This window comes from Podarcis cretensis (genome assembly GCF_951804945.1).
Source record: "Podarcis cretensis genome assembly, chromosome: 10".
In the NCBI taxonomy this organism is placed as follows: domain Eukaryota; kingdom Metazoa; phylum Chordata; class Lepidosauria; order Squamata; family Lacertidae; genus Podarcis; species Podarcis cretensis.
This window is the reverse complement of record NC_137179.1, coordinates 31346818-31371021: the sequence shown is the minus strand read 5'-3', so window position 1 is coordinate 31371021 and position 24204 is coordinate 31346818. Positions and strand designations below refer to the sequence as shown.

The 24204-nt window shown below is 44.5% G+C and overlaps 1 protein-coding gene across 6 annotated transcripts in view; it reads right to left on the bottom strand.

Annotated features, from left to right (window-relative positions):
* Positions 1–18149: 18149 nt before the first annotated feature.
* CACNA1I (calcium voltage-gated channel subunit alpha1 I) overlaps positions 18150–24204 on the bottom strand; it is a 366532-nt gene continuing 360477 nt past the window's right edge. For 5 of the 6 annotated variants that reach the window (XM_079994542.1, XM_079994543.1, XM_079994541.1 and 2 more), the window contains 3 exons: positions 23950–24115; positions 22507–22703; positions 18150–19525 (listed from right to left, as the gene is read on the bottom strand). In XM_079994542.1, coding sequence (XP_079850668.1) covers positions 18815–19525; positions 22507–22703; positions 23950–24115 — 1074 coding nt within the window. In that variant the 3' untranslated portion in view covers positions 18150–18814. The remainder of the gene's footprint in view (positions 19526–22506; positions 22704–23949; positions 24116–24204) is intronic. The other variant, XM_079994544.1, reaches the window with a different exon arrangement.

The window sequence follows — 24204 nt, the reverse complement described above, 5'->3', positions numbered from 1 at the left end:
GGCTGGCTGAATATATTGTACTGTCAGCTTGGTTATTTTGTTAAAAGGTTATGTAGCAATGCTAGAAAGAAACAAAACCAAATAAACCAAACATTCAAGCATGAATTCCTGTGGCATTGTGTGGCACCAGTAGGATTGCACACTATTGTATTATTGATGTCCCTAAAAATACTGGTCTTTCAGCTAACCTCTTATGGACCAGTTCTGCCTCAAACTACTTGGCTTGTAGAATAACAACTTTCTTGCCTTGGTACCAAATCTAGCAAGTTTTGTAGGACTTTGAAGGCTGAGTAAACTAGCATTGTAGATTTAAATTTTCTTTGGTACTAAAAAAATATACAGCTTTGTCCAATCAAGTTGTGGTACAGAAATGTGCTTCTTCAGAATTTAAGACTGGGACAACATGATTTATTATTAGTATCGCATAATTAAGTCTGAGTCATTGAGATTATGGGAAACGTGGGCTCATACTTTCTTCTTTATTCTTGAAGGGGAAACGTGGTTCTTCAGTGTGTGTGTTTTTTAGCTGGTTAGCTACATTTGTGCAGTGTTCACTTTCCACTTCATGCAGAAGGTATGTATACTTTGAGTTGCTGCAAACCTCTTTGTTCACATAAGATCATTACACTTCTAGCCACTTAAGGAAAACATAAATTTAAAAAGATAGAGCCCCCAAGTTCAATAAAATTGTAAGTTTCAGCCATCAGAAGAGAATGTTTTATCCAACAAATTTCAAAGGACCTATATTCATTTCAGTCTGGCATTTTTTCAATGCACTGCGCCAGGCTGTGTCACCCCAGTGTTCTCCAGCTGTTTTGGGTTTCAACTCCCCTTAGCCTCAGCAGAGCTGGAGGGCACCAGGTTGGTGGTGGCAGTCTTATTCCTTTACACAGCTGTCTGGTTTGTTTTCAATTATGATCACAGTAACGCATCCCTGCGGTGCTGCTCCAATGCTCCGATTCTTCAAACAGCTCTTCTTTATTCAGATGCCAGAACTGAACTAAGCTGAGGGGCTCAGTCAGCCTGCTTATACAGAGCTCCAGAACAATGCAACTGTTGCCATTTTCCAAAACTATCCAATCACTGAACGTCACTTTTCGATCCTTCATTTGCATACAAAACTATCCAATCACTGAACGTCACTTTTCGATCCCTCATTTGCACAACCATCCACAGTATCCCCCTGCTGGCCCAGGGCGAGAACTTCAGTACATAACACTGTCCTGCTGAGATACAAGCCTTCCCCAAAAGATATCACACTGGTGCTGGATTAGTTAGGGCACATTTACTACTAAGGACTGAATCAGATCAAATATATGGAAAGACCTTTGGGATTAATGCTAGCATGAGAGGGCCAAGCTGATAGCAGAAGGAAGAGTGATATAATTGCACACATAAAACACAAATGAAAATGACAGACCTGAATTAATAATCTGGGCACCAGCATGGCCTTCTGCTTAGCTGCTTCTAGTACAAACAAAAAAATCCAGATACCACGTTCCTTTCTCACTGCATATTTCTTGTTGAAGATTCCCCTCCCCCCCCCCCGTGGCAACTTGTATCCTTTCATTGCGAAGGGAAGGAACAAATTGGGTTTCCAAAACAAATTGCCCTTTCCTTGGCCGTTTGCCTCCGCAGCTGCAGTCGGGAGGGCCGAAGAAAGCACAGTTCACTTGGGAAACCTGAACTCTCGCTATTGCTCCTGTGATAAAGGATGAGCATAGCCAAGGGCATGTTTTCCTCACAATCCAGCAAGAAATCTTCTGCAAGAAGATGTCAATTGTGATAACACAATTTTGAGACTCCCTCTTTCCCGAGACAGCCGGGGCCAAACCAGGCAGGATAGGAGCAGCAGCACTGGTGGTTCAGGTTGATATATAGTGTGGGCTGTGAGGGGGTTAATTTTACAGCAAAAGGTACAAGGGGAAAGGAATCCTCCTGTCTCCAAAGGTGCCAACCTATTGGGGGGAGGGGGGCAGGCAGAGGTCAGGGCAGCCCTGCGGACAAAGAAAAGGGGGAGCAGAGTGGAGCACAAGGAATATTTATTTATTTATTTATTGCTTGTTTATAAAAAGGTTTGTGCATCCACATCCAATCTTGCCCCATTAAAACATTTATTAATTGGTGTGTGGTGTTCTTTTTGTAAATCTACCAAAGAATAGAATGAAATGAAATCAGGATTAAGGGGTTTTCTCAGGACAGCGGAGGCCATGTATTCTGTGTCCCATTGGTGTGGTAGTGGCAACACTCCCCTTTCTTCTGATAGGAATTGCTCTGTGAGAGGGGGACACCAAAAATGAGGGGTTGAGGAGGGTCAGTTTTGAGGGGAGTGAGCAATGTCTCTATTTTCATCTGAAGAATGTTGAAGGGTATGAGTTAGATGAGCCAGAACGACTGGAGAGGTTCTCCTTGTCTGTGGTGGCAGCTAAATTGCTCTTTCTTCAGTAAGGGAAGGAACAGGAGATGAGGAGGCATTCAGTAAGGCTGAGGGCAGCAAACAGCCTGCGGCCTACCTCTGTTATGGATCCTTTGGGATAGAGCCCAGACAGTAATGATTCAGATGACATTCTTGCCTAGTTTCTCTCTCTCTCTCCCCACTCCCTTATAAAAAAAAACAGGGTTAAGCAATTGTCAAATATTCATTCCTGACCCGAGCCAAAAGGATTTAAACCTTCGTGGCAGTGTGGAAAAAAACACCTCCTAAAATAAAAAGCATGGTTTGTTTAGAAATCTAAACAAACCAATGAAAAACCTCAAGGGGAAGCATCCTTTTGGGCATAATGGGCATGAAGGAGGTGTGGGCAAAATTAATCAAAGAGAAAATGTGGCTGGAGATAGATCAGGAAGCATTTGCTAATGTGACAGAATAGTCCTCAAGGGGAATTAGGGCAATCCACAGAGCTCAGGCTCCGTAGGCTGTTCAAAGTGCTGGAGAATATAATTGGGGAAAGGGCTCTGCAGGAACCGGAGGGCTGGGGGTGGGTGGGAGGATCAAACTGGGCTGCTTTCTGTCTCACCCTTCTATTATATTCATGATCTATAAAGGAAAGACGGGATAGTTAGTGGATGAGCAGGTGAGGCAGGCAGTTTGATAGCCAGGCACGAGCTTCTGGCCTTAACAGGGAAGTATCTACCAGGATTTGCTTTCTTCAATTAGCTGGTGGCAGTGATTCTGTGAGTGCCATCCAGAAAGCATATAGCCTTTTTGTGTAATCCATCTGTTCTGCCACTTTAATGCAATTTCACAACTGGCTTTAACCCCCAGCCCAGCCCATTAACGCTACTATACCTACCACCAGTTTGTTAGTTGTTCTTCTGGATCAAAAACCATGTAGAGAACATCCATCTATGACTCATAGAACTGTCCCATTTTGAGGGTCAATTTTTTTGCTTATGGGTGGTTTTCTCAGAAAGAAATGCCAACAGAACTGCAGGAAGCTGGCATTTAACTTGGCCAGCTCAGTCATTTGCTCTCTCCCTCCCTCCCTCCCTCTCTTACACACACACACACACACACACACACACACACATTTCTGTTTTATCTGAATAGTTTCTCTGTTGGTGCATGATGGAGACAAAAACAAATCCCAGAGAATTGTATATATAGGACAGCAGGGAGATGATAGAAACAATCACACTTGCACACATAGGTGCCAGCTCATAGGCTGCAGGCTCCAAGGGGGTAGTCCAGCATGGAAAATGTTTGGAGTCTTCAAATCCTCCTCCCACCAGTTGGTTTTGGCCCCAATGAGGGGAACGACACATAATTTGTTCTGTGAATAAATCAAAGGTGGAAGGACCACGTCAGACTTTGCAAGAAATGTATGTGCGGGAACAAGCATGAAACCCATCTCTAGCTAATCAAATGTGACTCTGTCTCTCTCGCTTTCTCTCCTGCGAAATAGACAGGTGTGTGATCATGTCCAATGTGACGCCGGGCATTTTCAGTTTTTACACTGCTCCTCTGTAGAAGTGCTTTGTGGAGTAGTACCTTGTTTTCTGGTGGTGTCGTTTGGCACCTTTTGCCAGTGTTGTTATGTTCCCATACAGAAGCAGCTTGTGAGTGTGGATTCTTTCAGTCCTGGAAAGTGGAGGTTCGTATTGTTTGCTAATAGGCAGAGGAGAGAGGACTGCACCAGGGAATCATGATAGGCAGCCAACACCCACCCACTCCCTTTGATCCACATGCATGCTCATACTTACCTTTAGCTTCTTCCTCCTTAACAGTCCTATTGCCATAGCAACAGAAATCTTAGGTCATGAGTCGTTGTGGGTATATATATATATATATATACCCACAACAAATATGCCATCACTGATTATAGCAAGGGCAATGGAATCTAATTTTTGTCAGAGACATAACAGTGGTTTTGCATAATTGTATATTAATACTCAACATGGCAATATTTGGTTAAAATTCATGAATTCTGTTCTAAAAGGAGGGATAACGACCGGAGGCTTATTTCTTCTCCTTTTAAAAACATGTTTAAGGCTTGAATTCATATTTGAGCAGACTCCTTTTAATAATCTTATTATTAATGAGAAGAGGGTGCAAAACACACACACAATGTGAGGTTTTTAACTCCACACACACAAAAAAAGAAAGGCTAGATCATATTTATTAAATGTAAGCAACAGTAAAGTACAAATTACTTGAGCTGAGTAGGTAGGAAAGTCCTGATTTTCGTCATGAGTAAAGTTGGAGGATATGGAAGCTGGATTTTGAAAGACAGAAGGAAGCAGGCCTCTATATAGCAGGTGCTGAGGGGGGAGGAAGCTGCTGCACTCAGTTAGGGCTTGTAGGCTTCCCCTAAGCACCTGGTGGGCTGCTGAGAGAACAGGATGCTGGACTAGATGGGCCTGATGCTTATGTTCTTCTTTACAAAGTGCATAGGTAGTTAGTAAAGCTATAGAATTCACTACTACAAGGTGTGATGACTGCCACCAACGTAGATAGCCTTAAGAGAGGGATGGAAGAACAGGCTACCAGTGACCAGGTCTGATGACTATATGCTACCTCCAGCTTCTGGAGTACAACAGCAGGAGCAGGGACAGACTTTGGTAACATGAGAAAATGGAGATGGGGGGCAAATTCTCTCAAATATTATTTTCAAAACAATTGCTTTGGGTATGGTTGACTTTGTGTGCGCACCATCAGCAGCAGGAGCAATCCTGCTGACTCTGCCTTCTCCTCCTCCTAGTCCCCAACCTCTGCCAGGCAAAGCTGGCCAGGTGGGGAAGCGAAGCCTCGCCTCTCTCACCTCAGCAAAGCTTCTTCCCCGCCCCCTGACTCCACAGCGCCCCTCGCATCTCGCTGTCCCCTGCCGCTGCTAGGAGCAGCCCTAGACGTGCCTCCTTTGGTGCTGCATGAGTTGGGGGGATGTGCCGGGCGGTGTTCCAGCGCCCCACAGCCCAGGTTCCAGGCACTACATAGCGCCTTGCTCCCCCCCCCCCCGGTTTCCAAACACTGGCTGGTGGGAGATGACTATTGTGCTCATGTTCGTCCTGTTTGTGGGCTTCCCAGAGGCATCTGGTTGGCCACTGTAGAGAACAGGATGGTGGACTAAATCGGCCTCTGGCCTGAACTGGAGGGGCTATTCTTATGCCTGGTGTCTTGTTACCTGCATTTTGCCGTGCCTGATGGTTTATCTTCCAGATGATGAGAATGAGACCTAGAAGGGTTTGCAGACTTCTACAATGTGTAGGACCATTCCAGGGCTATGTAAGGTTAATTTAGGCAGGGGTTTTAAAGGTAAAGGTAAAGGTACCCCTGCCCGTACGGGCCAGTCTTGACAGACTCTGGGGTTGTGCGCCCATCTCACTTAAGAGGCCAGGGGCCAGCGCTGTCCGGAGACACTTCCGGGTAAGTCGGAAAGAGAAAGGTGGGATAACTCCCCCTTTTATAAATGATGCTGTTGTAGATGAATGGGTCAGACATAGATATAACTACGCTAAGCTTGGCTACTGATGTGTGAGAGAGTAATGAACACTAATACACATTTAAATGCCTGTTCCTGTTTCTGCACCCTTGGTATTTATCTAAATGATTTTTTACCTCTCTGCAGCCCCCAAAGGCTCCCAGATCAGTATGCAAATATCAGGAAGTTGATATAATAATAATTAATAACTGAGGTGCTCAGTATGTACACTTGTAAATAAACATTGTTATATAGGCACAAACCCTCAAAACCATGGTGAGATGGGGAGGAAATTAACTCTTTCCCTGCCCACTTCCCACCAAAAATGCCTTCTCTTAAGCTTCCATTTGCATTTCATGGAAAGCCTCCATTTTGTGGGAGTGAATTCCAGAGTTCAACTACATAATTATTGGCAGCCGCTTTCTGGGATTTCAGACAGGGTCTCTCCCAGACCTACCTGGAGATGCCAGAGTTTGAACCTGGGACCTTCTGCATGCAAAGCTACAGCCCTTCCAAATTCAGTGAAATCTCCCTCACCTGCACCAATTTCTCTGCCTACAAATGAAGTGTAGAATTTGGAGAGGCCATTTGTGTGCATCTCTGATTATTGGTGTTTAAAAAGGCTGTGTGACTATATAAACCTGTGACTATGCTCATCAGTTCTGAAAGGCTCAGAAAGAAGACGATATCCCAAGGAGATGATGTTTCATAACCACACAAATGCAAGGCAAAGTTAAGCCTGTAATAATAATTTTTAGAAATGCATTTGACAAGCACCTTGATTCCATGAGATAAAAGGACAGAGAAGGCCTACTAGAGAGAAGTTAAAAACAAATCCCAGTGAAGAGTAATGGATGAAGCTGGTGAATCACTTACCTTTGGTTCCTAAACTGTTGTGAACAACAACAAAACCCCCTGCCTCAACACCCATTGTGTGTCAAGTGTGTCTCCTGCTTCTGGCCCTTAAGTTCTGCAACAGGAGAGGGAGGGAAAAGGGAAGGAAGGGCTGCTGCTCCTCCCCTCTATATTCCACTTCGTGCCCCATCATTTTTTGCTTCAGGGAGGCATGTTTGATGAGTCTTGGCTGCCATCACAGTGGAGCATCATTGTCAGCCCTGTAGTCCTCAAGGGAGTGCGTGACAGGCAGGGAGAGTTATAACTGTTGGGAGCGAGAGAAGAGAATGCTCCAAGCAGGCTCTTCCATGCAAATCGAGGCCTTAAATTGCACAGAGATAAATCACAGCAGTGAGGAGTTGAGTGACTCCCATTTAGGAGGGGCATTTAAGCCTGCTGGATATTCTCAAAGGATCAGGCACTGTATCATGCAGAGCAAGCAGTTGTGCCATTTAGGAATCGGACGTGTAACTGGCTTTGGTCATGCATAGGATTGGACTGTATCCTGAGCCCTCCCACATAGATAATCCTAGCACATTGGACTGCTCCTGCATATAGGCCCACAGAAGCAGATAACCACCCCTCTTAATCACCATCAGAGAGACAGGGGTGTAAGACCTCCTGTGAGTCTCTCCCACCACCCATGTAGTTACTATCATCTTGCTAAATGGTTACTGCCTGCCCAGTGTATGTGTAAGGGCAGCCCTTTAGAAGTGGTGGTCAAACTGGCCTGGTGGTAGAACATGAGATTCTGCATGGGAACAAAGTACAGGTGGGTATCCCAGTTTACTGCTCTCCTTGTGAAGAATGTCTGCATATTTCTTAATACGTCCTCCGGTGCCTGCGTTTATTTTCACATAATCATTGCCCATCACTGCTGAGACTGATTGGCGAACACACATTTCGCACGCACAAAGGCTGATACATGTCACAGATGCACGTGCTCTGATGCAGACCCTTTAATGCCAAAGACTAGTCCTTTAACTGCTGAGATGAGTGTTATAAATGAAAGAGACTCTGAAGTCAGCAAACCATAAAATTAGCATTAGTGTGAAAATGACACCATTGCATCATGTTGAATGCAAAACACACACAAAGCAAGAGGCAGCCGCATCTAGTTCCCTCCCTCTCCCTGCTTGCGCTCTCTCAAATATGTGAGCTGTAATGATTTACAACAGCCCGCAAGGTACAGCAAGAATTTTCAATAATCCCCAAATCCAGACTGCTTCCAGTTTAGCAGTGTCCTTCCATTGGTGTGCTTAGGAATCCTGTGATGGATTGGACATAAGGAGACCATCAAATCCTAATGGAAAATCCATTTCATAAAATGTTCAGGAAAGGTCTATTAGCAGCAGCCTGAAGAAATGTCACACCCTGTACATAGATTTTGTTTTCCCCTTGCTTGCAAAATGCAACATAATTTTCTATCCTGACATCACATAATAATCCAGGTGTGATTTTGTACTTCAAACAGTCCAATGCTGCTTAACTTAACTTAACTCGGAATTGGAGAGGCGGGGAATCTGAAATGGAAGCTCTGCACAAGGCATTTTGGCATGAGGGATGAAAGTACTCTCCATTTCTCATTTTCTCCAGTCTTAAATTCAGTTCTCCACATTTCACAGCTAATATATATACCTAATGATAATTCATCAGCATTAGAGTGTGAATTTCTCCCAGTTAAGCGCATTGTTATATGCAGTTTTGGCTAATGTTTTTGAAAGCAATTTCCCCTAATACAATGTGTCTTGTGTGTTATTTTCCCCAATATATTCACTTTGTGGTCACTTTCTCCTAATACATTTGTATTTTTGTAAACATCATTTGGTTGGTGAACTGAATAGCAAAATTCAGCTGAGTGCAAATTTCAAAGGATAGCTGTGTTTCAGTGCGCATATTGTTTCAGAAAGTGCAAATTTGATACAATTTGGCTTCAAATGAGTCCTGAATCAAATTTCTCTCCCATCTCTAGTGGGGTCTGACTGTGATGACTTCAGGGAAGGGCATTTTTTTTTTGCATCCCCAGCATCACTCCCCCCTCCAATCATCCCACAAGAATAATGGAAAAGATTTTAGCTAATGACAGTATGGAAGGTATATGCTCTAACACTGGTGTTATGGGTTAAGGGGCTGCTTGTGCGTAAATGGTTGCGTTCTCAACTCATGCAATCAGTTTCTAAAGACTCTCCCAGACCGCGGAGCCATGGGTGCATGGCTACCTCAATCGCTGGCAGAATCCGTCAGTGGGCGCTTCCGGAATTTACGCCAACATAAGAGTTCCTTAACGGAAACTCTCCTTCTGGATTCTCTGCGTGACAGTTTCCTGTGCGGAGCAGGCGTCCCCAGCGGAGGTCCTGAGACCTCTCCGCTGTTCTCACTGGAAGTATCTTGGAGCCATCCCTCCGACTGAGTTTCTGCGGGAACTCTCTCTCTCCCCCTGCTGGTTCCTTCCTCAGCATCCGAGGGTCTCCTAGCCTCCTTGAGCCCTTCCACCACCTGACTCTCTGATGGCAGTTCCCTGACAACTGGTTACCCTTTTTTTTCTTTCTTTTTACACTTGGACCAACTATAACAGCAGATACAAATCACTGGTGACATAAAGCTTCCTCAAGTAATACAGATTGTGCATTTAAGTGGAGGTCCCTTGTTAAAAGTGTTTGTGTGCTCGTGAATGTGTGCTGTTGGGTCAATGTGTGGTGAGAGAATTTTTTTTCCTCCAGGTCCAGTGGTCCAGGAGTCACACATGCATTTTGCTATATAACCTGATGTTCTTGTGAGTGGTCAGGCTCTGCAATAAGACAGCACCACCACAGTTATAAAGCCTTTGTTCTTCAGCATGGCTATCCAATTGCAGACAAAGCTGAACCAGAAGTGTAGTAACAAAGAGCAAAATCTCATTGCTTCCATACCACTTTTGCAAACAAGTTTTGCTTTCTCCAGTGCAAAACAACAGGTAAAATATTTAAACAGTATAATAAACATCTGGTTGAATCAGATCAACACCTCTGTGTTCTGTTCTCACAGTGGCCAACCAGATGCCTATGGGAAGCCTGCAAGCAGGTCCTGAGGACAATGGCCTTCAACCACCTCACCACTGGAGGCTAACTAAAAATGGGTTCCGAGTTTGAATTTGGCTCTGCTGTAACGAATGTGATCAGAATGATCACATGCTTGAGAAGTTCTGCTTGGCCCAGTGATATCTGGGGGATAGAAACTGCGGTTTCCCCAGAGATATTAGCTACTTTTCCAGATTTTCTGTAGCCTGAAGATTCTTGTTGTGGGGAATCCAAGAGCCCGAAGTATATGCAGTTCAAATTCTGGCTTCTGGCAGTCTTATGTTCCACTCCCTGTAAAGTACTTTCACAATGGCAAACAGAGTTTCGTAATCCTCATCAGAATCCAATTTTTAACACCCACCCCACCTCAACGAGGGAGGAAACAAAGCTGCCTGTCAGATTGGAACTGAAGTAAAGCAAATGGGACAAGCTTACTGCATCTGGCAACTGGGCTTAAAACAGGCAGTTGATTGACTCTAAAATGACACCTGCTTATTCAGTAGTCTGCTTTCTGGGTGTAATGAGATGAAGCTGCTGACATATATAAAAAATAATATAATGATGGATTTGCATTCCTCACATCATGGCCCTCAACCAGCTTTTAAAAGTAGCAGGAATCTGGTGTACAAGGCCTGATGAAAGTTTTGAATGAATTTATGTCATATGAGAGACAAACACCATAGCACTCCTGCATCAGCACAGCCAGGCGCCTTTATCTGCCCCAGCCACACAAAACATGTCTCTCCCATATTGGTTTCTACAGTCACAGCAGGCTCTGTGACTCTCCAACAGCTTGACTTCACTTCCAAAGGCTCACTTTTCTATTATTGTGTCATTTATCGCCATGTTCCATGAATGAATCCTCCAGGAACTGAGGCAGAGCAAGATTTAAGTAAACAGGTCTGACACTGCTATGTTTAGTTTGGCCCCTACAATGGAATCCTTTGCTCAGAAGAAAGTTCCACTTTGTTTAATACTCCATATTACATATGTTTCAGATGACCGATTTTAAGGCTGGTCTTTCACCTCTTCTGGATCCCTTTCTACTATCCTGCTGAGGCTGTCCAGATTCCTGAGGTGAGTCTCAGTAGGATTATAAGACGTAATTGTTGGGGAGTAACTTCCTTATCTTCTTGCTGACCTTGTAAGGAAGTATTTCCATAGTAGAACCACACAGGGTATTCTAATATGGAAATAAAGCCACATTTGTGGCTTAATCAGCAAATGCCTAAAATGCCTGCTGTATTTCAAACTGCATTAGCACGTTGTTCTAAACACCAGAGAGGAGGTGGGGATGTCTTCACCTGAAATGCATTGCCTGTTGATTTCTCCACACTTGCTTTACCAGGAAGCCGTTATCTGCACATGCATTATCCTCAAATGTACACACCAAGAAAATACTGGATACATATAATTTTTGGCTAACATCATGTGTACAAGACTTCTAACACCATTGGTGGGAGTGCACTGGAGCCAGAAGTGGCATTCTGAACTTATTTTACATAAGTACAACAGACCAATAGGGAGTGCCTTTCATTCCCTAGAAAGAGATCCATATTGGTTCAGAGAAATACTCTCAAGGCAGCATAAGGCTTGTGTGCTGAGCTTTCCCATCTTATGCTGATCTTTGGAGCACAAAAGATAGGTGGCTCAGTCTATTTCTGGTCCATGTAAAATTTACCATGTAAAATTATACCATTTTGACCTGTTTTCACATCCATTGCAATTTTACTTACACACACACACACACACATGTTTAAATGTAATTTAAATACCTAAATATGTATTGTATTACAAAATATGTATTTAAATATTATTTTATCCCAATGTATGCATTTATATGTATATTCTCTTTCAAAATACACGTTTTAACTTGTTTTGGTAATACTTTTTTTAGCTAAGAAGTTAATTACAAATTTTGAAAAATACAAAATCTGAAGGATAATTACATTTCAATCTATGGGAAATGTGAATTAGGTTAGTTTGTTTAAAAATGCAGACCAAATAAATTTTTCCTTTCCTTCACAAATGTGGTTAGTGAAACATTTAGTTTGAATAACGCTTTAAAGTTCCCAATTTGAAGGCATGGATGTGAGCTTGTGCCTAAAAGCCTTTTCGTGGGTGAGAACTGAAGATATCTGCACAAGGTGCTAAGTATTTCTTCCCACTGTGCAGAACATCTTCAATACTCATTGACCTGAATAGAATGTAAAGAGATACAGCACCTCAAAACTATAGAGAACAGTTTGAATATTCAAACTGCTAGTGTATGCACAGTCCCAATAAAACTGCCTGTCCCCAATTTCTATCTCTGAAGCAGTCTGTCTTTGAGTGTGTGCACTTCTGTTCCCCCATGATTCAAAAATGCAGCCCACAATTTTGTGACTTTGTCTGGTGGTAAAACCATGAAAAACGCAACACTCAGCCATACTTCTGTTTTGTCCACATTATATTCTGCTTGTCCCGTGTTTTCAAGGCTCATATCTGAGAGGTTTTTTATATGTTCTGCTGCTTTCCCTGGGAAAAAGCCTTTCCTACTCCCAGGAGGGAAGGGGTTGTGAGCGGGAGACGATTCGTGCTCCGCCCCCTGCTTCAACTCCAGGGCTGGCGCCACGCCCCTCCCCAGTTGGGCACCCAATAGGGGAGCTCGACAGGGGCGTGGCTTGCTGCTCAAACGCAGCCGCACCAGCCATCCCCACCATTGCACACACATTTTCTTCCAGTCACCCACCCTCCACTCCTTTTAGATTAGCTGTTCCTGAGACTTTGCTATGGACCTCTGGTTGGCCGCCCTGTTTAACCAGGCGGCCTGGTAGGAGTTTTTTCCAATTGGCTAAATTGGCCCGGCCTCTTGGTTTTTTTCACCTACCTCGTAGCAACCGTCACAACTTTCGTGGTATTTGGTGGTTAGGCATTGGAATGTGTTGTTGGTGTTTCGGGGGGCAAGGTGTGGCCATCGCCTTCCCCGACAATTTTGGGTATTCCGCTAAAGGAATCCGGCGGTCGTGAATCCTGTCCGATGCCCGTGTGGCAGGGGCCATGGCACGACCCTTGGTGAAATCAGGAAGAGAGCCTATAGTTGGATTAGCATCAACAGGCTTCCCCTACTGGTGGTTAACCCCTCCTCAGACGCACCCCTCTACGAATGGGTGGAGTCTAATGTTCTGTGGTCCAATGCCTCAGTCAATACCTTCTCACATGCTGTAATCAATAAAGTTGTGGCCTTTACCTTACCCATTAACCTTACATTCTGTGTCCACGTGTCTTTATTCCTCAAGCGGGGATCGGGTCCTCGAATCACAACCTGCTGTTTAAAGCTGAATTGGAACAAATGTAAATCTACAGAAAAGTTGATTGAAATTTGTTATGATTCAGAGGCAAACAGTGGGTTTTCCTGGGGAAAGTGGCAGGGCAAACGAAAAACCTCTTGGACTTGTGTCTAGAAATCATTGGAGAAGCTAAAGTGTGGACAAGCTCTTGCAATGTAAAACTCCCACAATATTTCTGGATTATTTTTTTTTCTGGAGACATTAAGCTTCTCCTAGATTCCATGAGATTTCCAGAAGTGGATTTTACGTTGTCTGAAAGATCACATAAAATGCAGAAACCGACAGGTAATAAACCATTGGGAAGATGCAATAATGTGGGTGCAGCCTAGGTAACTTTTATAATCAGTTCCTAGTCTTGATAATCAGCCCCTCCTTTTGCTCCACTTGGTAGTGAAGTGGAGCAGTTGTTTTAAAAAACATTTATTCTTGCTACCATACTGCAGAAACAACCTCTTGTGGGGAGAGCAGGAGAAATAACACCACACCACAGTCGTTCTTGTCAAAAGGCAATACTTTAATGTTCAAAACTTTCTACACAAAGTGCATTTGTCTCCTGTGTTTTGTTTTGTTTCCTTCACTGGGGAGACTTTCCAATGAGACTTCCTTTCCTCCCTGTGCAGTTTCTGAGATAGACAAAATTCCTGCAGGCACAAGGGACCTGTGTCTTCCTGTGACTCCCCACTAAAGGGACTGGACAAGAGAGCCCCAGTGGAAAGGAGACCAACCAGGCATAAACAGACCTTCTCACATAATAGAGCAGAACCTTCACTCTAAGCCAGCATACAGAAATAACCTATTTTGTTGCATTTTATAACAACCCCACTCTCTGGGAAGAATAGATGTGTCTTCTTCTTTTTCAAAACCATTAGTAAATAATTAAAAGGGAGAGGCAAAATATTCTCTAAAGATAACCTAGTCCTTGGTTGCCATGGTAACACATTTCCTAGGCCAAAAGCCTTTTCCTTTACTTGTAGAGAGAAATGAAAATGCGAGCGAGGAATCTGTTTTTGGGAAGGAAGGATGGGATTTTGTTGATAAAGTGTGGATGTCTGTGCTGTTATAAATTCAAGTTAAACATCAGAGCATTACATAACAGAAGCTGGCTGGGATTTCTATAGACACAAATTGGTGGCAGCACCTTCAGATAAATGAGGCATTGAATATTTCATAAAATGAAGGCCAGCTGAGATTGTGGATTCATAGCTGGGATAACAGGTTATAGTTTTTCCAGCAGCATAGATTTTGTCTGTACCTAAACAATTCATCCAGATTAAGTTGCCAGGTACACATACTAAATGGCTGAGTGTGCATTCTTTAGGGTGACTGTGTTATTTGAAGGGATATCAGAGAACACTGCTCTATTTGTCCTCTGAAGGACTGTGTAGTCAAGGTCTACTTTAAAGATAAAGAACTATGAGAAAGAGCAGGGCTTTTGAAGTTGCCCAAAGAGGCACACAGGTCACCTGATCAGTCTGCCTCCAGATTTGTATTTAAACATATAAATTGCCATATGCAAATTTTATGCAACTTTTTTGGGTGATGCATTAGGGGCCACCTGAGGACACTTATTTAGGAGGAAGGGACAACTGCTTTTATCATCAAATTAAACCTCCTAAGAAGGTGGGTCACCTTAGAAGGTTTGGGAAAGCATCTTCTCTGGGTCACTGACTTCCCTCAGAATTTCCAGGCCAAGCCAGAAGCCCCCCAGCAAAGACCCTCCAATCGTAAGGTTATGAAAAATGTGCAAACAAAAAACAAGCCCCTGAAATGTAAGGGCTCACAAGACAGAAACGCTTATCAAAATAACTGAAATGTATGAAGCAGAAAACCTGCTTGTGAACATGAGATGGTGCTTTCTCAAACATGACAACTGGAGACCCAGCCTAGCACCACTGGAGAGTGGGAATTACTTCTAATTAAACATGCATAGAATCAGGCTCTAAGCAATGCAGGTTTGAACCCTGCTCTACTCTTTGATGGCGACCATTCTCAGGGCAGAACAACACTTTACAGTACAAACACAAGCGGGCCCAACACTAACACAGAGACAAACGGGTGGGCAAAGCACCCCTTCTGAATTCCTCAGACTTTGCAGCCACTCTCAATACAAGGAAATTAAATTCCTAGCTGCTTTTCATGTCCACCTCTCCACTATTTAAGGCTACATTTGAAATAACTGCAGACAACATTATACACTGCATATTTTGTCTTTGCGTGTGAGTGGGCTTTCTCTCTCCACATTTCAAGCATATCTAGGTACAATTTCATATATTCAGTTCACACCATGACATTTTGGAATGATATTGTGAGCGTGCAGATATGCATTGGGCTCCCCATTGAGTTTTGCAGGGATTTTCATAGGCAACATCCAATAGGAATGTAAAATCCCTACCTACTATTTTGGCAGGCAGTGTGAGGTCTACTGTGCCTCTGTTGGTGTTTGGTACGGGAGCTGATGTTGTCGTCTGACAGCTGTCCAAAAGCAAAAATGGCTGGAGATTCCCTGATGAACAGACTGAACTGGCCCCTGCACAATTTCGGCATGGGATGGGGATGATGAAGTTGATCAATTTCAGTCTCAGTCTCATTAAAATGTTTTGGTAGGGACTGCTTCCTTGCAGGGGAGTGTGTGTGATTTAAAGAGGGGCTGCCTTTTCTCTCCCCATGACAGTTTTATGCTTGAAAAAGAAAATAGGTGGGAAACATGCCACAAAATTCAGCACAAAATAAACATTTAAAATCAACACTGCTGTTATTGCTTTATTAACGCAGACCAGTGGCTTATCTGAAGAGGTGGGGATTTCAGATCTCTTAGGGGATCCCAGAGCATTAGACACACTGCTCAGTTCAGCTTCTTCACTCGCTAAAGAACATGTATTACTTTCCGAGATGTGATGTCATTGTCATTCCATCTCCATTTGGTATTTACTGCCTCATCAAATATAAAGAACAAAACAACTTTTTGACATACAGACCAGCAGTGCCCTTGCTTCTTATGTTACAGGGGGCTACAATCATGGCTCTTTAAAGGGCCTTGACCCTTGGCGCAAGCCCCAAAATTGCAGAAGGGGTCCACAGAGGTAGGTGTGGTCCACTCTATGCAGCAGAGGAAAGGTTTTCCCAGCTCTGAAAGCAAGCTCTCCTCCCTATGCACCTCTCCCCCTCCACCCCGATGGCATGTGCCTTTCAGCGAAGAGAAACATGGTAGCAGGAAAGGGGATCATTTCCTACTGTTGTTTTCCCAAAGCCCTTTAAGTTGGCTGCCAACTTTTCCACCAGTACCTGTAGATGTGCCATGAAACAGTGCTTCCTTCGATCTGCAGCTATCAGCAAGAGAGAGATTCCATCTCCATGATGGGAAAAGCTTCACCTGCTGATTTCTGTGGATCATGCTTCTGCCAAAGGAGCCTTCCAGGTTGCTCCCACCCCTGGGTCAGTTGGCAACACTAAGTTGCATCGCTGAATGTCCTACCCCTGCCCTAAAACTGAATAATAATAATATATGCTTTCCAGAAATCAGTCTTCCTAGCAGAGGGCTTGGCTAGTGGTAGAAAAGCAAGACTGGATACAAAGGCACCCTGAAAGGGGGATTGAATCACTGGGAATGAGTTACATGATAGAGAAAGAAACGGACCTCTCTGTTTTTTTGAGAACGATCCCTATGACTGAGCAGATTTCGTCTAACCAGCCACTATTTCTAACCAGCAACGGGCCACCACCCTGGTGATCAATCTACCCTGTTTGCAAAGCACAGAAAAGGCAAGCAACAATCCTTTTCAAACATTCACTGGTGAATAAATAACCCACTGTATTGCATATACACATACATTTACACACATGTACACAAACATACACACACTCACTCAAGGCCAAACTACATGTGACATTATACATGCAGTTTGGTGTTGTGTGTAACTTTTAAAGACCATAAATAGCTGATGTGGGGCCAAATCACGATGACTGACATTGCAGCACCTGGGGAAGCAGTTTAACTCTTTCCTCCTGCCACCCTCAAGTTGCTATTTGGCATCAGAGGGAAGTGCTCATTGGAGCCAGTGGGGGGCTTCCTTGCTGTGGCAAAAAGCAGCTTGAGTGGGGCTGTCAGGGTTATGAAACAAGGGGAAAGGGTTAAAGCCGCCCTGCATGCATCGTGGTCCCAATCCATCCTGCTTCCTGCCTTTCAGCAGCAGCAGCTATTTAAAGTTTTTAAAAGATACATGCAATGCCAACCACAGCTGCAGTTTGGCCCTCTCCATCAACTTCTGCTGTCGTGGCCCAGAAAGGTGCAGACTGTTTTGAATTCTTATCTCATCTGACACAGTCCAAGAGCCACCACACTGAATTAGCATAGAAGGCCATAAAAAAGCATTAGGGAGGAACAAGGCTCACCTATCTTCCCTAGGATTATTCAGCGATAAATCCCCGTGTGTCAAAGTTATGAGTCCCAAACTGGAGACAACTAATGGCGCTTTACGCTTGAGGTTCGGCCTGCTCCTCTTACTCATTTGCGTTTCATTTTTATTCTTTCAATATATTTGTAAAAAATAACATACCTTTCTCTAGAGATGGTTTTTGCACCTTTGGGCTTCTAAAATAGACTCTTCAAAAGTACTGAGTGATAAAGAAAATAAACTCTACACCCCAAACCCCTTAACAGTACAGAGTAGTTCCCCCCAAGCAGCTTTCTTTCTTAGATTTTTTTTTTTTTGCAAAAAGAAAAAAAAAGATCAGTGAGAATCGGAGCATCCAGTAGTTGCCCTGTGACTTCTCATTGTCACACGCACCCCGTTTAAAAAAAGCAAACCTGAATAGCCTCCAGTGCTCCATGGCCCCACAGTCGGTGCCGCAAGACCCTCAGAGTTCACATTTAAGAAATGGAGCCTTCATTGTCCTTGCCTGAGGAGCTCAGCTACACTGAGAGGACACAACCCCAGCTGAAGATTTAATGAGCATTTTCACATAGTCAGCTGTCCTTTGCTTCCCCGTCTCCCCCAAACAGCTGGACAATAGCTTTTGCACTATTACTATTTCCCAAATAGAAACATAGAGCAATATGATTTTCCTCAAAAGAGATTCCCAAACCCTTAAAACACAGCTTGGTTGCTGATTTCAGTCTGAAACAATCCCTCCCCCCAAAGACCCTGCCCTTTTCACGCTTAGCACTTTTCTGGAAGTCCTAAGCTCTCTGTAAAAAAAATAAATAAATCATTCTCTATATCTGTACATATATATTTGTCTATGTAGAGGAGTAAACGGCTGCCCCCCAGGCTACTCCTTGGGCCAGAGGCTCTTCAGCCTCATCACCCAGAATTCTCTGGATTCCTATGCCCCACTGTCATCTTTGCAGAGGTGGTGGTCCCGTGCATGGGTAGGTGGGTGGGGGGGTCCACATATTGCTTTCGCTCTCTCGTGTCTCTGAGGTATGGTACAAAAGTCTTTGTTTTCCACACATACACATACACACGCACACGCACACACACACACACATATTTATATTTTGCGTGTCTGCTTGTTTCCTTCTCCACAGCTCCTGCGTTTGGAACTGTTTCGGAAATGGCAGCCAGCACACGCTCCCTTGTTCACACGACACTCTTCCTTCCTGTCTTAGGGAGCTGCCTCATCTATTCCTCTTGCTGACTCCGCTCCCCAGTTGCAACTCGGAAGGAATTGGGGAGCTGTGGCCTGCAGCCTCAATCCTGTCCGAGCCCTCTGGTACGTTGCCCTCCCGTGGAGAGGGGCTGTTCTTGCAGAAGTCCGTCACCCACGAGGGCATGGATAAAAAACCCCTGGGGTCAACAGAGTAGAACTGCTTGCCGTCGGTTGCTGCAGAGCCCCGGGAGGAAGGGTTGGCATGGAGACTGCTGGTGCTGTTGCACTTCTTCACAAGCGTCAGACCTTGGGGCGGAGGGGGCGGTGAGAAGAGGGACGTCAGAGAGAGACTGCTGAGGGTCTCTGACTGCTCGCTGTTGTTGCCTCCGCCTCTCAGGCTGCTCCCTGCGCCCTCCTCGTCCGAAGGGTCCATGGAGTCATGGTAAGTGCAGCCGGGGCTTGTGCTCCCGCCGCTGCTGTGGCTCCGCTGGTGCCGGCTGATGTTCCGGAGAGTGAAGATCCCACGGCCCCTCAAGCTCTGCCTGCGGGAGGCAGGGGAAAGAGGTGCCACCAAGGCTTTTTTGGTGGCTGTGGCTGGCACTGGGCACAGTGCAACTGGGAGGTCCAGGGTGCACTGGGGCGAGTCACTGAGGTTTAAGCTGTCCTCCAGTGTGGTCTGCAAGCTGCCTTCCGAACTGTTGCTCCTGCAGTCTTCCAGGGAGGTGTCGCTCTCTGTGGTCTGCAGGGTCAAGAATCAACAACAGAAACAAAGTGGTTGATGAGCAGTGATGCCTGCATTGGAGGGGGTTGGACTGGTGAACCCTCTGGGTTCCTTCCAACTCTACTGTCCTATGATTTCTCAGTTGTCATGCTATTGGGTGAGGGAGAGACTGGGGCATCAGCTGCAACTGGGGCATCAGTGGGAAGGTTAACAGGCAGTTCAATGCTGCCTGCCCCCAATTCACATCTCACCACCCTGAAGAAGGCACACTGGACACTGTTCCAGTTCTTAGCTGTCAATCAGCAGTATCTCCTGAAAACAGCAATGTGCAGCACCATCACAAGGACCACTGTTGGCCAAACATTAGGTAAAGGTAAAGGGACCCCTGACCATTAGGTCCAGTCGTGGCCGACTCTGGGGTTGCGGCGTTCATCTCGTTTTATTGGCCAAGGGAGCCGGTGTACAGCTTCCGGGTCATGTGGCCAGCATGACTAAGCCGCTTCTGGCAAACCAGAGCAGTGCACAGAAACGCCGTTTACCTTCCCGCCAGAGCGGTACCTATTCATCTACTTGCACTTTGACGTGCTTTCAAACTGCTAGGTTGGCAGGAGCAAGGACTGAGCAACAGGAGCTCACCCCGTCGTGGGGATTTGAACCGTCAACCTTCTGATCGGCAAGTCCTAGGCTCTGTGGTTTAACCCACAGCGCCACCCATGTGGATCAGACCAAATGCCATTAATGTCAGCACCCTAATTAAGCTATGTTTAATTAGAGCAGACCCACTGAAATTAATGAATGTGACCAAGTTAGATCCATTAATTACAATGGGTCTCCTCTGAGTAGAATGTAGTTGAGTGCCACCCACTGTCTCTAGCAGTGGACATCTACACGACAGGTGTTTTCTTGCTTGTTTCCAGAACCTGAGAGAGGGACACTACTTCTGAACATGGATGTCTATGTCTTTTCAGTCCTGCCTAGAAGACATTTGATGAATCTGTCTCCAGTTAATTAGCCTTTCATTTGAAAAAGCTATCAGAGATGGTGGCGAGCATCACAAGTTGTGGTAATGAATGGTATTAATTTTGTGCTTTGTGAAGAGATATTTCATTTTGACTCTGGTGCCAATCAATAACATTAGATGCCCTGCAGTTCTATTATTATATAAGAGAGATACTTTTTTCTTTCCATGCTCTCTCTCAATTCTCCCCACACTGCTTTTAATTTTACACATCTCTTTCAGGCCATCCCCTTTTAATTATTGTTGTTTAGCTGGTCTGCCAACATGTCAATGCTATGTAAAAAGGGACTCTGGAGTGCTCTTGGCACATGTGTCCTTCATGTGCTCAAGACCAAAATTGTACATCCTCCAGCAATTGTAAAACAGCAGGACCTGGAAGAGAGGAGCCATGTCTGGGAGCAGGTCTCTCTTCCCCTCTTCACACAACCCTTCATTCCATAGCATATGAAGTGACTCCAATGTACATTAATTGCCCACAGCATTAGAATCAGGACAACAACAAGGCAGGTATGGGTTTAGTAGCAAAGTAAGGGAAGCACACATAATCTTGGGGGATTATTTATGTCACTCAAGCACCCAGATAACTGGGGTCCATGTGGGGCATGGAAGTGATGCCAAGTGGGCACATCAATGTGCCCAATCGCTGCTGATCAAGAAAGACTCTTCCAGGCTAAAAAGAAAGGTACCCTGCCTCTCTCCAGGCCTCTTGCACATAGGGAATTTATACTCTCTGTGGGAGTAGCTTACATCTGAGAGCCTGGAGGAGAATAGGCCCCTGGTTAAAACTATGTGAGATGTGGACATGTCCTCCCTTGATTGGTAATGGACACACACCCTGATGTTTCCCCAACAGTAACTATAATAAAGGAGGAGGAGGACTCAGAAGATCCTGTATGGATATTCCTGCACCTTGTTTGCAAGGTGTGCATGTGAGGTGGTTCGATCTTGGTATAAATATAGGGGGAAATAGGGAAGGGCATAGATGCTGCTGGATCCAGCCTAGTTCTCACAGTGGCCAACCATATGCTCATGGAAAGTTCACAAGCAGAACCTGAGTGCAAGGGCACTCTCCCCACCTGTGGCTCCCAGCAACCTGCACTGAGAGCCTCTCATAGTGGTGGCTGAAAATTGCTATCATAGCTAGTAGCTGTTGATAGCCCTATCCTTCACGACATTGCAAAATGGAAATTTTCCCTGATTGGGACAGGAGAGGACTATTATCTAGTCTGGGGCTGCAAAGTAAGGTTGGAATTCCACATGTCACTTCTGTGTCCTCAAAGTCAGGGCCAAAAGTCCAGTTTGCAGCGTTAAAGCTTTGGGCCTTGAGAATAGCCTGGAAAGTCACAATCTTAAGGTATAAATTAAGTAAACAAAAAACTCTTTTCCTTATCCACCTGTAGCTTTCCACTGCTCATCTTTCCCCCAGACTTGTTCTTCATTCACAGGTGTGTGCCATTGGAAGTTAGAGAGAAAAACACCTGAAATGAGGTGTGGCCAAGCTAGGGGAAAGCCTTTATACTAGGTTTATCTAATATTCAACCCCAATACTGTATATCTAGTTCTGAGGATCTCATCATTGTGTGGATACCTAGTTTTATTAACCCCCCCACCCCAAGATAAAGACAATTCACAATACAGTGTGGAATTGTGACTATATCAACAAAGCACGGTCCTTGCGTCTGTGATGGAGCTGACACTAACTTCAAACATGAGCTCATTTTCCTTGAAGCTTTGCTCTGTGTCACTGATGAGATGCTAAAACAAGCAAATGGAAGAAGCCTGTCTTCCAGCAAATTCCTACAGAACGAAGTTGTTTGTGCGGAACACCCTCCCCCACACTTCCAGGTCAGAGTGCAAAATCTAAATGTGGCAGTCACCTCTTTTCCCACACAACATCTAACCCCCTCTACCTTAAGTCTATGAGACACTAAAATGTCTGGCAATGGACAGATGGAGGAATGGTGGTTGTAGGAGTCCTTACCTGGTGGATAAGGGAGCAGTGGACACCTGGCGATTGCAGAGACGCCCAGGAAGCTTGCAAAGAGATTTTTGGGAGGCTCTCTGGGCAGGAAGCTTTCTCCTGACTTGGTGGATTGGCAGAAGCAGCTGGGACAAAAAACTCTGCTCGCAATGGTAACAGGGGATTGGATGCATCTGGAGAGAAGGGGGTGGGAGGACCTGACAGAGTCAAGGAGGAAAAAAATCAGCACTGTTCAAATCCATTTCTACCCATGTCAGAAATCTGCAGGGTACATCCACATGTCATTTCTTTAATGAGGAAACACAGGCAATCAAACTTGATTTTTCTTGTAATGCTTTCTTCCTCCTTGCCATCTATTCGCTCTTTCTTCCCGGGTAGCCAGTACTGGAAGTACTCAGCTTGCACTTCACCCTCAGCCAGTACTTCCAGCAAGAACAGTAGCTAGCAGCCCTTTCGGATGGGTGAATATGTCACTTTCATTTTGTCTCATTTTTCCAATCTTTCCCAAAGTTCAGTTCTCTACATTTCTACATCAATTTGAGATTTTCTTGTAAAAAGTCCTCATGGAAATTCATGAGCTTCTTGTGTGAACTTCTACACACTTTTATATACAATCTTGCCAGATACACACATTTTTGCAAGGCAATTCCCCCTAATATACTGCATTTTTCTATGGTTTTTTTTTTACTAATATATGCATTTATATGAACACTTTACCCTATTGTATACATTTTTGCACACATTACTTGGTTGGAGGACTGTACTGCAGAATTTGGAGGAGCACAAATTTTGAAGGCTTGAGTTTCAGCTCATGCATGGTTTCTGAAAAGTGTGAATTCGATATGTTCACTTTTAAATGCAAACTGAATTGAATGCGTTCTCTACTTCTAGCAGTACCTCTGTTCCAGCCATGTTTCTTCCCCCATTGCCCAATCTTCCCTGAGTAATCCATCAAGGGCAGATCAGCCAACACCAAGAAAGAACAGAGCTGGTGATGTGAACAAGGCCTAATTCAGTACCCATTGGTGTGTCAGCATGAGAGACTGTGGCAATGGTCCAGGACTGATCTCTTTACTTACAGGTTGGGCTTTACTTTGAAATCTTTTTGGCTTTAAAGGAGAGAGAAAGCCAGAGGCAATTCTAGGATGACTAATCTCTGCTTTGCCATGAAGCTCACTGAGTGACCTTGGAAGAGTCAGTCTCTCTCACCCTAAACTACTGCATAGATCTGTTGGGAATGGATGGAATGGGAAAGAGGACTGGGAAAATCAGTTAATTTATTCCCAAGTATCCAATTTGGAATTGATGAAACCGTGCATGCATTTGTAGTCAGCTTTCTGTAGCTGAGTACAATATGTATCTTAAAAAGTGGCCCTCGGAAGAACAAGGTATCTCTGCGTGGCATCATGGGATTGTCCAAAGGAGCACTAGGGTATTGCCCACCTGGGTTGCTCTCGTTCTTCAGCCAAGACTGGACTGGATTGAAAGAGATTTTCTCCACTTCACACAAGTAGCTTTCTGGAGTTGGAGAAGCTTCCATATTTGTTAAAGGGAAGAGACATTCCTCCAAACCCACAATCCCTGTGGAGTTAGGACTGTCTTCACCATCCTAGATAAAAGAAAGACGTTTGCCTTATAAAATTTCTAATTTATCAAAAAATAAATAAATAGAAGAATAAATCCATTGTCAAATCCATT